We start from the raw sequence: 14,272 nt of genomic DNA, 5'->3' as shown, positions 1-14,272 counted from the left end.
CAAATTTTCATTCATCACTTCAGTCTGCATACATGTACTTTAGTGTTCACTTGGAAACTTGCCAAGATGGACCTGCATACACGTGAGCAGCAATTCCTGTTGGGTTTGAATCAGATTGTCACTGAGATGGCATTACACTCTTCTCTAGACCCTGTCAATTAGGATCTTTTTATGGCCAGTGTCCTTATGCTATGTTACATGGCTAGGTAATGTCACTCCTTGTAGTCAAATTGGGCGGTGTGTTGATTTACCAGCAAATAAGGAAACTTAATTCACAGTGGGAACATCCAAAATACCTCCTTTCCGTCGCGTCTCCATGTTGACCTATTTTATTGTGCCAATTCCATATAACTTATTCACATAAAAATAACACTTCAATGTGAAAAGTCACATGATTAACTGGTATCAGTGATATGCAAACTACAACTCTCCAAAGTATCCAATGGGGTAACTTATTTTATCTGGTGAGCTTATGTATGAATATGTAATACACTATCTAGCACAATGTGCATTATTTCCCTTCACTGCAGTAACAAATGACATGTGAGGGACCTGAATATTGTGATTTCACATGTCACAAAACTTGCTGTGTTCTGGAAAAGCCATAAGAATTGCAACATTTTCAAAATCTTTCTCTCAAAGTTCTGGTTTAATATCATTGATAAGAATTTTTTTTTAAATATCAGAAGAAAGATAACTTTGTATTCTTACTACATTTTAATTAACGCCTTGACTTAAAAATCAGCAACATTAAAACACCAGTCAACACTGCAAAATGTTAAGATCTCTCTTTTGGTACTACATAATTAATTCATGTTCAGGACACAAATGTGAAATTTTCTTGCAATACTTCCATAAAAAGTACAAAATTTTTTTTTTTTGTACTTCAATCTATCTTTCCCACAGGTCTTGCTATTCTCTGCTTTCTTCAAAAAAGTGGAGGAAGGCTACTCTCCAACACACATGCAGTAGGCCATATCAATTGTCTAACTGCAAATTGGAATGCTCTTTTCTCACTCCAACTTGGTGTACATTTATGCATATAAACAATAAATTAGCTATGGAAATTCCATATTTTATAAACTGTGTCACTGACCTTGGCCATCTTTTCAGTGTCACAACTTAAAGATGTTAGCTAACACTAAACACCAATATTAATAACCTACAGAGCAAGTTCTTTATTTAAATGAAAGAAACTGTAAAATTTTTAATCTTGGTAAGAAGGTAGCATTACTGAATATTTCCTTCATGGCATAATGTTCATTACTTTACATGCTAAGCAAATCAAATATAAAAGCAATGCTAGTTAGATGTTCTTGCACCCACTGTTCTCACAGAGCACTCTCTCTCCTACCTTCCCTAAAAGCTTCATCACCAATAACATACATCAGAGTTCCTTTCCTCATTACAATGGAACTATTACAGACTGAAATGTCCGCACAATACTCACCATTCAGTTTCTCTGCGCAGTGGTGTTACACTCAATGTGTTCACATTAAGAAAGATCAGTATTTTATTTCACAACAAAAATGCAGGGATAAACTACTGTTCATTTTGGTTTCTAACATCTGTAAAGAAATTATTAACTTTAAAGATTTCTGTAATGTTTATTGTGAAACACAGGTTGGGTAGGATTGTATTTGTTTGAAGAGAATAACCAGTGTTTTGAGTACAGTACACTGCATGAAAATGAACATGAAAAGTCAAACATCAGTTTAAATTTTTGTTCTGCATCCAAGTGGTGTTCATACAAATATGCCTCCTGTACTATCAGGAGAAAAAAACTACCTTTTCTGCAAACAATGGGACTACAAAGAAACAATTTTAATGCATAGATGACAAACTAGTCCCAGGATGATTTGTGTCTTACACAACACGGGGGGTGGGGGTACACAATTAATAAGGAACTTTGTCAGGGTGAAATATCTTTTTTATATATCAGAAATATGAAACAAAATATTTCAGAAAAAATAAGAATTTGCATTTCAGTACTTTATACAATTAAGAATAACATCTTACAACATATCCACAATATAATAAAGAAATGTATTTACAAATTTCTTACCAGTGGTTACAGGAATGTAGCATGACGCATTTCATCCCTATGAAAACAGATCACGAACATAACTGTTTGCACTAGCAATAAATCTATCACACTGGGAAGCTTAGGAATGGTACATGCTATATGACACAAATCAGGACTGACAAAACTTCCTTGCAGTCCAAAGGTAGGAGCAAACTGTCACTGACCAGTGAACTGAAGCTATTATATATAAAGATAGCACCCAAATACAAATTTAAATTTGCTAGATAAAATAAAAATAAAGAGCTCGACAGACTTCAATGCTGCCATATATATGTGGGGAAAAAATAACTGCATAGGAAAATAAAGCCATTTTATTTGTGTATTCTCATATATGAGAATAACTCTTTCAAAAGTCTTTAAACAAAAAACTGTCCTTTCAGCCATAATTCTACCTTCAACATCATCTCTCTAAACCCTTCTAAGAATTTCTTCAGTAGATTTTTATCAGCTCTGCCACATGTTCATCTGGTAAGTGACAGCCCACCAATCCTCAGACTTCAAATTTCCCTAATTTTTTTCTAAGTAACCTCAGTTTTGTTACAAACTTAAGCATTAATCTACCGGGAAAAAAAGATTTCAGTTCTAAAAGAATTCCAGCTTCCACTTTTCAAATCTCACACATATATATGCCCTATATTGGACAAAATACTGAAGGGTTTTTACATCTGATACATACATACATTTATATATATATATATTAAAATTTTTAGCTGCATTTAATTGTGCATTCACATTTAGCAATTAATGTCAAAAACCAATGTTATACTTTTACTGATCAGTTTTGTCATTTGGGAAGGGGGAAAAGTATTGTTTCTTTTGATAAATTAAACTTAATGGACACAGATGAACACCAGTCTGTAATGTTTTAAATAAGATCCAGTTAGTAACACAATCCAGAAAGATTTAACTGCAATGTCCTGTTGCTGCAGGTACTGTGACACAGTTCATATTTGAAGCACTGGCACTGTTCTCAGTCGTTTGTTGTGCATGTTTATCATCCTCCTCCATTTCTACTGCTTCGTCATGCTCACAGTAATCATCTTCTTCAACCTCTTCCTCTTGCTCCATCAGCTTCCGAGCAAGTTTTACAGCATAATACTCATTGTAGTGAGCTTTTCGCTTGCTTTCAAATGCCACACGCTTGGCTGTAATGCAAGAAAATATATATTAACTTTGTGAATACAATAGTGAACTGAAATTCATAAAACAAGAACTGAATGATTGTCCACAATAACATATGAGTTCTTAACGATGATAAAAAAAATATTCGTAAACGTGATATGATATCCAGAAGCTCTATTTATGCTCCACTGTACAACAATCTAAAATATGAAACTGGTATATGAATGCATCAACAGAATTACAAAACCCACAATATCAGTGAGCTGACCGATCGTAAAACATATTCTGAACTATTTAACGTTATGATACCAGTTGATAAAAAGATTCTTCTAAAAAAATTATGAAGGGTCCAGGAACTGGTGCTCTTGTGAAACAACAGCTCATTTTTTCTCTGCACAATATCTTGCAAATAAACTTGGATGAATCATCAAATTCTGCAAGTACGGATAATAGCAGCTCTAATGTTCTCAATACAAATAAACAATTTATCGGATAGGGTCACTAGCACTCAGTTTGTCCGCTGAGGATGCTATTGTCTACAGAAAAGTATCAGTCACTGAATGATACGGAGATGCAGTGACTATAGCATTTCCAATTGATGTACTTACAGGCAGTTCTCTTTAAATGTGGGTAAATACATAATAATGCTCATAAATAAAGGAATACAAAAGGTTCCAAGAAGTTCGCCACTAATTCTATTAGTGAATATTGCCATAATGTTTAAGTAAATGGGAAACTACATGAAATAGAAAGAAGAATAATTAGTATTTAACATCCTGTTGGGAACTAAGTCATCAGAGATAGAGCACAAATGCAAATTTTGGCTAAGATGGAAAGGAATTTGACTGTTACTCTCAAAGGAACCATCCATGTATGTAAAGTTATTGAAGACTATGGAAATCTTAAATCACAATGGCTGAATGGTAGTTGAACTGCTGTTCTGTGCAATGTGAGTACCATCTATTCACCATTACACATTCTTGCTCAAAACCATGAAACAGAATGAATTCATGAAACCTGTACCACAGAAGACCAATGGAAGACTTCAATTTCATGGTAGGATTCTCAAAGCGTGTAGCACCTCTAACAGAAATAATAATAATAACAATAATAATAATAATAATATAGTTTAAAGCTAGGCAAAATTCTTTTAAACCCACATTGAATTAATTTAGATGAACAATATTTGACGTATACTGTACATCAATTCTGCTGTCTTTGACATATCTTGCATACTTCTACACCATATGCTAGTAGAATAGGATAGACAGTGCCTATTATTAGTAAAGATTACACTCGGTCATTCACAGCACACTGGCTTGTGAGTATACATGTAAGATAAGGGCAACTGTTGGCTTCTTCCTGGTTGCAGACTGAAAATATTTATCATGTTTGTACTAAGAGGGTACCAATAAAGTTATTTTCATATTTCAGTGCCTTTGTAAACCATCCATTCTGACATATGCTTTTAGAGGCACTTCAGGTATTTTTATGTAGATGTGAAATGAACACAATGTAAAACAAATCTAATGAAATATTAATGAATCACATCATCTCTGGCAACAGAATTCAACATATCAACTGGCAATTAAAAATTATGCCATACTCAACAGTCTCAGCATTGGCGGTAACTAATATTTAACTCTAAATGTGTGTTTGCACCTACAAATCACACATAAAAACTCTTAACAAAACGATTTCCCACCACAATTTTAAATATAAACTTCATAGAGGTTGAAGTTGTTTTCAGGTGGAAGGCACGTACACACTGTGAAGAAATATCAATAACATATAGAACAAGTGCTTTATCAATGTTGGGTATGTCACTGTCTTGGGTTTCAAAGATTTTTGTGATTTTTTATAATGAACTACCATTTCAGTATGAAACATAAAGAGAGGAAACATCCCTTTGGCTTCATATTCTGAAACAGCAATGTTATTTATTTCCCATGGTGTCACAGACTTCTTCAGTTTAATAGAAACTAACATTTTTGAGTTATCCTTCCTGATATGTAATGACCCAAACATTTTATAAGCCTATGACAGGTTTGTTAAAATTCTTAAAATCATCCATAAATATCACACATCCTTGGTTACTGGGAGTTTTAAAAGAAAAATCAAATACATTACTGATCTCTGCCTTTTCCTCTGATTTGCCACAGCAGACTTTCATTTCACAAGCCAAATTAGCTTCATAGAGTTCATAAAGTTTCAAACCATATTTGTTTTTATATACTGACTGGTAAATAGACACCTGCATCACAAAGTCACTGATTCACCACAAAAGAGTACTGCCCAGAAAATGATTACTACTAACAGGGATACTGAAATGGTCTAAAGCTAGTGTATTTTGGGGTGGGAGTCATTAATTCTGCATTGAGTTGTGAGAGACATTGATAACAGTTGAACTCTCTTCTATTTAGAACCTGATAATGAAATGAAAATTTTTACACCATTAATGTTATACTGATGCAATAAATCAAGGGCCTATGTAGAGCAAAACTTCAGAAACAACTATTTTATAAATGTGTGTATTCCTCCAGTAAGAGGGCTGCCCTATTATTTTGATTCACATTTTTCTATGTCATGGTTCATAGACACATTTGTTTATTCAGTTAATGAAGCCATGAACTCTTTGGAATAGTACTGACAAAACTGTCTAACATTAAGAGCCAGACTTTGCGAACCACCAATTTCAATATGGTACTGCTATAAAGTGACACCTGAGGAAATGTTTAGGTAATTACAGTCCCATTAAAAATAACTAAGGTCCAAGATCTTGAGTAACAATATGTTTCAGAGCGGGTGGAATCAGAGTACTCAATAACACAGAAATTTTATTTATATTATCAGGTTCACAATCTAACAAGCTTCAAGATTTCAAATAATTAATGATTCTGATCCACTGCAGATGTACTTCAGGTGGAAATCCCTTGGTAACTGAAGCACTGACCAAATGGCATCATCAGGCTAGCATGCAGTTCTTTACTGCTTCTGTGTGCATGGGTTCGAATCACTTCATGCAATTTTTTTTTTTTACTCCTTAGCACGAGAAATTCTGCAGATTGATCACTACCACTTACAAAAAGGAAGGAATGAAGGAGTAGATTTAGCATCCTGTCGACAACAAAGACAAGGAAAAAATTTCTGGTGTTTTTCCCGAATTTTCCGGGTGAAAATGCACTTTTTCTATGTTAAGTGACAGTATGCTTTCCCTCTGAACTGTAAAAATTATCAGCCTTTCCAATGGTTAAGGTTTTATACACCATCTTAGAACTTTCTGGCACTTACAAAATTTGAAAGATCTTTGATGTGCAGCAACATGTATTATGAAAGTATAAATTTGAATTCCACCAAAACTAGCACTTCATTTCCGAAGCACTGAAATCGAGATTGCAATGCGATTTTGTAAGCCAATCATAGCTCGTCACATGATCTCGCCAGTCAATGATACCAGGTATTCAGAGCATAGGGCACATGATGTAGTCACCCAATAGCAACAACACTTAAGTACCATGAACACACAAATAGTAAAAGTTAATGGTTTAAATTAATACACATGGTGTTGCTACAAGAAAAGCCAACAAAATTCTTCTAAGTGGCTGGTCTTCACAGTGTTAAGTTTTAAATGAGAATAAAATGCCCTGCGATTTAAGAAATTCATCGAACACTCTCACATAGCATCCACTCGCAATATTTTCCTGCTACCTGTTACAAACAGCAGTTGCCAGAGAGCGCCAGAAAATAGGCGTTACTGTGTGTACATATCCACGATGACGTAGGAAGCCCATATGCTCGTATGTGTAATCTTAACAAGAGGATACTCCAAGAGCATCGGAAATTTGTAAACCATAGGAAAATGCATAATTTGACTTAAAGTGCACATTCTTATGTCCAGATTCACAATGAAGCACACTCCAAACTGATATTAAGCTTTCAGTGTGGTTTTCGGGATGTAAATTTTCTTGGAATACCACCACTGCTATTATGCCATAAAAAGAACAAAACATGAAATAATATATCTCGTGTTTTGTTCTTCATTATGGCATAATGCCAAATGTGCCAGAAGATGAAAATGTGCACTTGAAACTCTGAACAGTTGAAAGTAGCAGGGAATATATAATGAAACACTGTTTCACATAAATTGAATGCATCAGCAGAAAAGATTAATAAAAGCCAAATTTCTTTAGCAAACCGACAAAAATAACTTCATTGTGCTGCAAGGGGATTAATGCTTGATTGCCAAAAATGTGGAAATAAGAAAACTGAAATTAATAACATATTTTGGCCTTCTGTAATTATGTGAATGTATTTTAATTCACTTGATAGCTCCCTGCTATAGATATCCGTTTTGTGTTCATTTGACATGAGAGCTGTAAATTAAGAGGGAACAGTAAAATCACTAAACGTAAACACAAGCCAAGTGGAGACTACCCCTTCCATCTAAAACTCTTACTGCTCTGCGCATGTGCGAATCTGCCAGCTTTGGTAAGACAGAAAAATTTTTCCTGGTAGCATATGGCTGCTTGTTGTTACTGCCAATATAGCTAACAGCCACACTAAGTAGCCAGAAGCGGGAGAAGTTACCGCTTATAGGAGACTCAACTGCACCTCAGTCCGCTGGCAATTTCTCAAACTAACCTAATGTAAACAGTTGTGGCGTCACGCTCATCAGAAAGAGTTTGTTGTTATGAAGTACTGCATAGTCTTCGTCCTAGAACCTTTTACACATTTTGTTGTTGGCAGACGCTTGTGTGTGCGCTGTGTTTTGTTGCTGTAAATGGCGCATTTCCTTTGCAACTTTCATTTTGTTTGTTTTTCTCTCATTTATACATTATTGCTGCAGTATTATCCTGCTGTAACTGGATACAGTAATATTCTTTGTTAGTGCCAGTTCTTCCTAGTCAAAATTACGAAAAATTAACTGAAAACTGAAATTATGAAAAATTCCCAGAATTCTTAAATATTCCCAGTTTTATTCCTGATGAAAAAACTTCCGGGTTTCTCCCTTATTTCCCGGTTGTCTCGTGGCGTATACACCCTGAACAATGACATTAGAGAGCATGAGCTCTGATTGTTTCATGGACGGGAAAGAAATTGGCTGTGCCTTTCCAAAGGAACCACCCCAATATTTGCCTGGAGCACTTTATAGAGAAATAGCAGAAAACTGAATGGGCAAATTGATATAGTTACCTATAATTCCATATTTCTGGACAACCCAAGTCAGCAGGTTTATAGAACCGAAGTCATTCTGGCAGAAGTGTACATCCCTCTGCCAATCATGTGACTTCCTTCTCTCATCAAGTTAAGAACTTCGGAAATTATGAAACTGCTGCACACTTCTTGAAACATTTAGAGAACTGCATAACCAAGCATAAGGGTGTAAACTTTATGCACAGTTAGCTGTCTGTTCCAGTAGTTCACACAAAGTTGTCATGTCATCAACTGTGTTTGGTGTAGAGGATTTCTCTGTTTTCCCTCCAATGGTGAGTACCATTTGATGCACTGAGAAGGCTTGCCCTGAGACGGGATCAAAGATAATGAGAGAAAGGGTTGGGTTGTTTGGCGGAAGAGACCAAACTGCGAGGTCATCAGTCTCATCGAATAAAGGAAGGACGGGGAAGGAAGCAGGCCGTGCCCTTTCAAAGGAACCATCCTGGCATTTGCCTGGAGCAATTTAGGGAAATCACGGAAAACCTAAAGCAGGATGGCTCCCAAATGAGAGAGAGAGAGAGAGAGAGAGAGAGAGAGAGAGAGAGAGAGAGAGAGAGAGAGAGAGGGTGGGGGGGGGGGGGGGGGTGATGACAGATTACCAGTAAGTATGTCATTCTTTATTGCCCCCATCTTGATATTCCCTAAAACACGATAATATATTTTGTGAGAAATCCAGAAATCCACACAAAATCCAGTCTGCAATGGGGATCAACACACGTTACCAATGTTCATATGGATATACACTGATTTCATAACTACTTTCATTCCCCTGCCAAGAAGTTAATAGTAATGCATAAAAAGTGATTAATAATCCACGGGCATGGAAGCTGACATGTGAATGCAAGGCTTGCACTACTTTGCAACAGCCCCAATTAGCAAATGTATCAGCAACAGATCGAAATTACTACCATTCTACAATCTGACACTAACAGGTTGTGGACCTGATACATATAACTAGAATTTTCTTATTTATGAGCGATCTAATGATTTCATTGAGCTCAAAATGGATCCTATAGCAATTTTTGACCCCTGTTACTTTTCATAAACAGAAGAACAGCAACCTACAGCCTTTCACAGGAGTTTCTTTCAAGTAATCCCATACAGTATGCTGAAGCCAATCAAAATTGGTGATACTTGGTCTGGCCTCTCATTGTAAGTCACATTTCAATCCCATCTTTCAGATTTTAAATAAAAAAATAAAAAACAAAACAACAACAACAACAGATTATCTGGAGAAATTTTATTCCATACATCAATGTCACTTGTAATGTCTGCCAATGGACCAATCAGTTCTTCTCCACTACATCCACCACTGGTTGTACCTGAATCTGGAATTTTATGTCTACTTCAAGTGGACTGGGAATACATCAACCAAAAAATCCTATGCCTTAATGACCTCAACTTCCTACTCCAACTAGCAGAAACTGCAGGTTATATCTTCCCACCAAAAAACATTTTCAAAATTTTGGTTGTTGAACTGGACCTCTTAAGATAACCAATCCAAACTGTGCAAATCATTTAGTAAATCTTGTACAAACAATTTCTCATTTTGGTCTTTGATCTAAATTACCCTGCACTAAGTTGACACAAGCAAATTAATTCTGGGCTAATGTTTGCAAAAACCACACTCAAAACTGGAGTACCATTCTTACTATGTATTACTGAAACATTTTATCTACTGAAAGACAAAAATTATCAGCTATCCACAGTGTCAATAACAGTAGCACTACTTGGGACCTGAAAAATGGAGCATCTACTTTTGGCAAAATTCACACTTAAAATTTTTTGTCTGTAAATGATTAGACATCCAAACTTAAAAGGTTGCCATGCTAAATGCCTGAAGATAAAGCCTTAGTGCTTTTTGACTGGAATATTTGGTTTTGCCAAAACTTCAATTTTTTCTGAAATCATCATTGCTTCTTTTCTTCTTTTGGCTCTATTTATGCTTTCAACAAATGATTGTTTCTGTTGAGAACCAGCAGTCTTTTCCCACTGGTGAAGATAATCTTTGCTAATTTAAGGTGTTCCTCCACATTTTTCTTTTCCCACCCACTTCACTTCAATGATTACAAACTTTGCAGAATATTGATTTCAATCTTTCATCGGCATTAATGGCGGGAGACCCACAACTGACATCGCTACAGGAAGAATTGATAAGGTATTTAGCATAGAAGTAGAATCTAAAGTAACTATTCATAAGTTAGGGAAGATTTTGACACTACTGAAATATGTTGACAGGCTTTGTTTTCCCATCACTGTATTAGATCCTATAAACTGGCTGCCAGCACCAAGTGTCAATAAACTAGCATTAGGACCACCAGAGGGGCAGTGGGGGGAAAGAAGCTCTGCCTCCCTCCTGCGGGGCAGCCACCTTACACACATATTGTGTTACTGCAATAGCCGAACTGCCGAAAGGTCATAGGGCTCACCGACCCCTTCTGGTGTGATGATGATTGTAATCTAAGTCCATGATAGAATCATTTCAAAATAAGAAAACAACCACCAATGTACAACACTCAGCAATTAGTAACTGCTACTACACTATTGCTTGTTGAGGTTAGCAGTGTTGAACTTTGTAGTTCAGACCCAACCTCTACTGGTATTTGATGCAACCACAGTTCAAAACATCCAGAACCCAAAAGTGTCCAGACTGTACAAACTTTCGAATTTTAGCTAGCAGGTGAACTATACATTTCTTTGTTCCAAGATGTCAAGTCTGCAGCTGAGTCCTGTATTGCCCTATGCAGTGTGCATTTTATAGCAGCATCTGAACCACAGACAATTGGATTGACACTAGAGCACTGAGCACACAAATACGTCGCCGCATTCATGCAGCTTTTTATTTTACAAATATGTTATTAAGCACATTTTCTTGCCTAATTTGTTAAGATGATGTGCAAATACCAGTGACTGAAAATTGCTCAATATTACTGATATTGGTCAATATCAGCAATATGGCAGAAATCATCATTTCGAGCAAAAAGTCTAGTAAACATGGGTCTAAAATGCATGAAGAGCTATGAGGACTTTTTTAGTAGAAGAGGTATAGCCCATGTTTACTAGACTGTTTTGCTTCGGATCATTCCTGACATATTCCTAAATATTAACCATTCCTCCTGGGACACCATGTTTATGCAGAAAATAAACATCTTTCACACACTCTGACAAAAATAGTTCATCTGGATACAATTCACCATCAAATAGCATTTATTAGGTACGAGGGCATGTTAGAAAGTAATGCCTCTGAGTTTTTTATTCACTTTTCAATATCGGCTGAGGTATTACAAGGCATGCATATATGCATATTACTCTGTTGACTTTCCTGCTTCACTGACAAGTAGCAATCCTCTGACACAAGAGGACTCTGAATTTAAGTGGGTTACATGGCGGTATGTAACTATGTCACTGCATGACAGCCCCCCCCCCCCCCCCGCCTCCCACCACAAAAAAAAAAAAAAAATCAGAAAATTGAAAGCACAAATTCAAAGAGTGTGTCCCACACATGGAGCACCCTCTCCTTCGGCACAACGCTGCCAGACCACACACATGAGTGCCACAACTGCAACAATCTGGTGCCTTGGGTTCACTTTCATCAATCATCCTCCATACAGTCCTGACTTGGCCCCAATTCAATTTTCATCTGTTTCCAAAACAGAAAGAACACCTTTGAGGACTTCTCACTGACAGTGATGAAGCAGTGCAAGCAGAGGTAAGGTTGTGGCTTCATTAGTGAAGTCAGCCACTCTACACTGACGGTATCAGTAATCCGATATTTCTTTGTGCCAAATGTGTTCGTCACCCTGGTGCCTATTTTGATAAAGGTGTAGAATATTATGAAAGGTTTTTTTTTTAAATTTTAAAAGCCTAAAGAGTTCTCAAATTAAAAAATTCAGAGGCCTTACTTTTGAGCACACCCTAGTAATTTCACATTTTTGCATTTTGGGGCAGAATTTGAATCTATATTTGTATTTGTACCAAATGTTAATTTTTTCAGGTACCTAGTCATATAAACACAAGGATATGTTGACCGACAACCTGATTCATCATTTTTTCTTCTGCCTAGGAGACTAGAGTGAAATTCAATCTGCAAACCACAATAATGATGAAATGCCACTAAAAACCTAGAAGAATTTGAACTACACACTGAAAACAATCTTTGCAAATTATTAACAAATTTATACACTTTTCTGAGTGAACTGATCATAAATGTTCATGGAACTATCTGATACAATGCCTTAAATTGAAGATAAATATAATATTAGGAAACCAATTACACAAAAAAATCCTGTCAATTTACCCTGGGCACAGTCAAATATATCTGTTTATACCATCACAGATATACTTATTTGAGCAAATGCACTAAAATTACTGTACTGCTGAATATGTATTTCCTCCTTGTTTCATGCACACTACCAGCAGGCAAACTACTGACAGTGGCACAGACAAAATACAATTACTACAAAAACACAATGTGTCCATTTTGAATTCTTGTAGTACCGAAAAGTGCTTTGTCAAGTATTACCTTTCATTTCATCAGTTTCATCTTCACTATCTTCTTCGCTTTCTGAATCTTCTTCAATGCTTTTTGGTGGCTTTGTTGCCTCAAGTCGAATTCTGTGGAAATAAGATCAAAATTAAAGAATGTACACCTACGCTGAATTACTGAGAATATGTAACATTACAACTATGAAGGTAAATGGCAGAAAGTACTAGGAACAGAGCATAGTGAAGTTAGTGGTACTGGCAATCTGCTTTTATCAGTGATACCACCAATGACATTTTATTTATTAATTTTGGTGTAAAAGTTCAGGTGACTGACTGGTCTGTAGCGTAAACCAAGGTCTACGTTAGATTGAAATGTGATTGTTTTGTTGTGATGAAATGCCACTACATACCGAGCCAACAAATTTATCGTGGCACTTTATACATAATGCATTCGGTATTTATATTAATGTCCCTACTTTGGGCTCAAATTCTCGTTTTTAGTGCTTTTAACAGCATTAAGAACAAGAAAATGTCCACCCAAAAGTCCTGTATTCCCATGAGGGTCCCATTACTTTCATGGTTAAAATGCGCATTATTGTACGAAATATAGACAATATATATACTTTTTAATGGTACTTGTTAGTGTTATTACTCAAAGTTGATGAATTCTATCACATTCTTCACTACTTCTCACAAAATGTATGATTTAAAAAAAATCACATTAGGCAACTACCTGCCTTACACCAAACATTGTTCAGAACTAAAGCCCTGTGACTGATTATTTAGAAATACTTCTCGAGAGAGAGAGAGAGAGAGAGAGAGAGAGAGAGAGAACTTCTACACTGCAACACACTAAATCTGTTTTATCACACAGCCTGTATGGCAATGAATCAAAATGGCCGAAAGAAGATAGATAAAGGATAATGTAAAACAGGCATCAAGAAAGTGAGAAATGCTGTAGAATGAAAGTAATTTGGAGAGGTATGGTATACAGAAAGGAAGAAAGAGCTGTTGAGTATCTGTACTGCCAGAAGACTGTGAGGAGAGCACAGAGTGCACCCTTTAAACACGAAGCAACATATAGTTAATGCAAAGATAGCAAATCTAACAGAAGAGTGGAAAATTAGATGAAAGGCTGGTAGGTGAAGGAGGGTGTAAGAAGACAATGAATTATCTAAATGAAAATAAAATGGCAAATAAATGATAGTAACTCAAACTGAAGAGAAAAACTGAAAACCATTCTTGGTAATGCGGTTGTCAATAAGACTTAAGAGAAGAAATGAAAATTTAGAATATCTATGAAAGACTCACAAGCTGTTGAAAAGTGTTAGTCTTTCAGAAAGTATAGAATTTTCTGTTGTTGAA

At 36.0% G+C, this 14,272-nt stretch overlaps 1 protein-coding gene across 1 annotated transcript in view; it reads right to left on the bottom strand.

Moving 5' to 3' along the window:
• Positions 1-2,546: 2,546 nt before the first annotated feature.
• LOC126184863 (protein phosphatase inhibitor 2-like) overlaps positions 2,547-14,272 on the bottom strand; it is a 28,323-nt gene continuing 16,597 nt past the window's right edge. Inside the window, exons 3-4 of the mRNA XM_049927478.1 lie at positions 12,945-13,036; positions 2,547-3,231 (exon numbers count right to left, since the gene is read on the bottom strand). Of these exons, the coding sequence (XP_049783435.1) occupies positions 2,990-3,231; positions 12,945-13,036 (334 nt within the window). The 3' untranslated portion in view covers positions 2,547-2,989. The remainder of the gene's footprint in view (positions 3,232-12,944; positions 13,037-14,272) is intronic.

Source organism: Schistocerca cancellata, chromosome 4, assembly GCF_023864275.1.
Source record: "Schistocerca cancellata isolate TAMUIC-IGC-003103 chromosome 4, iqSchCanc2.1, whole genome shotgun sequence".
NCBI lineage: Eukaryota > Metazoa > Arthropoda > Insecta > Orthoptera > Acrididae > Schistocerca > Schistocerca cancellata.
The sequence above is the reverse complement of the archived record's forward strand: the minus strand, read 5'-3'. Positions and strand labels throughout refer to the sequence as shown.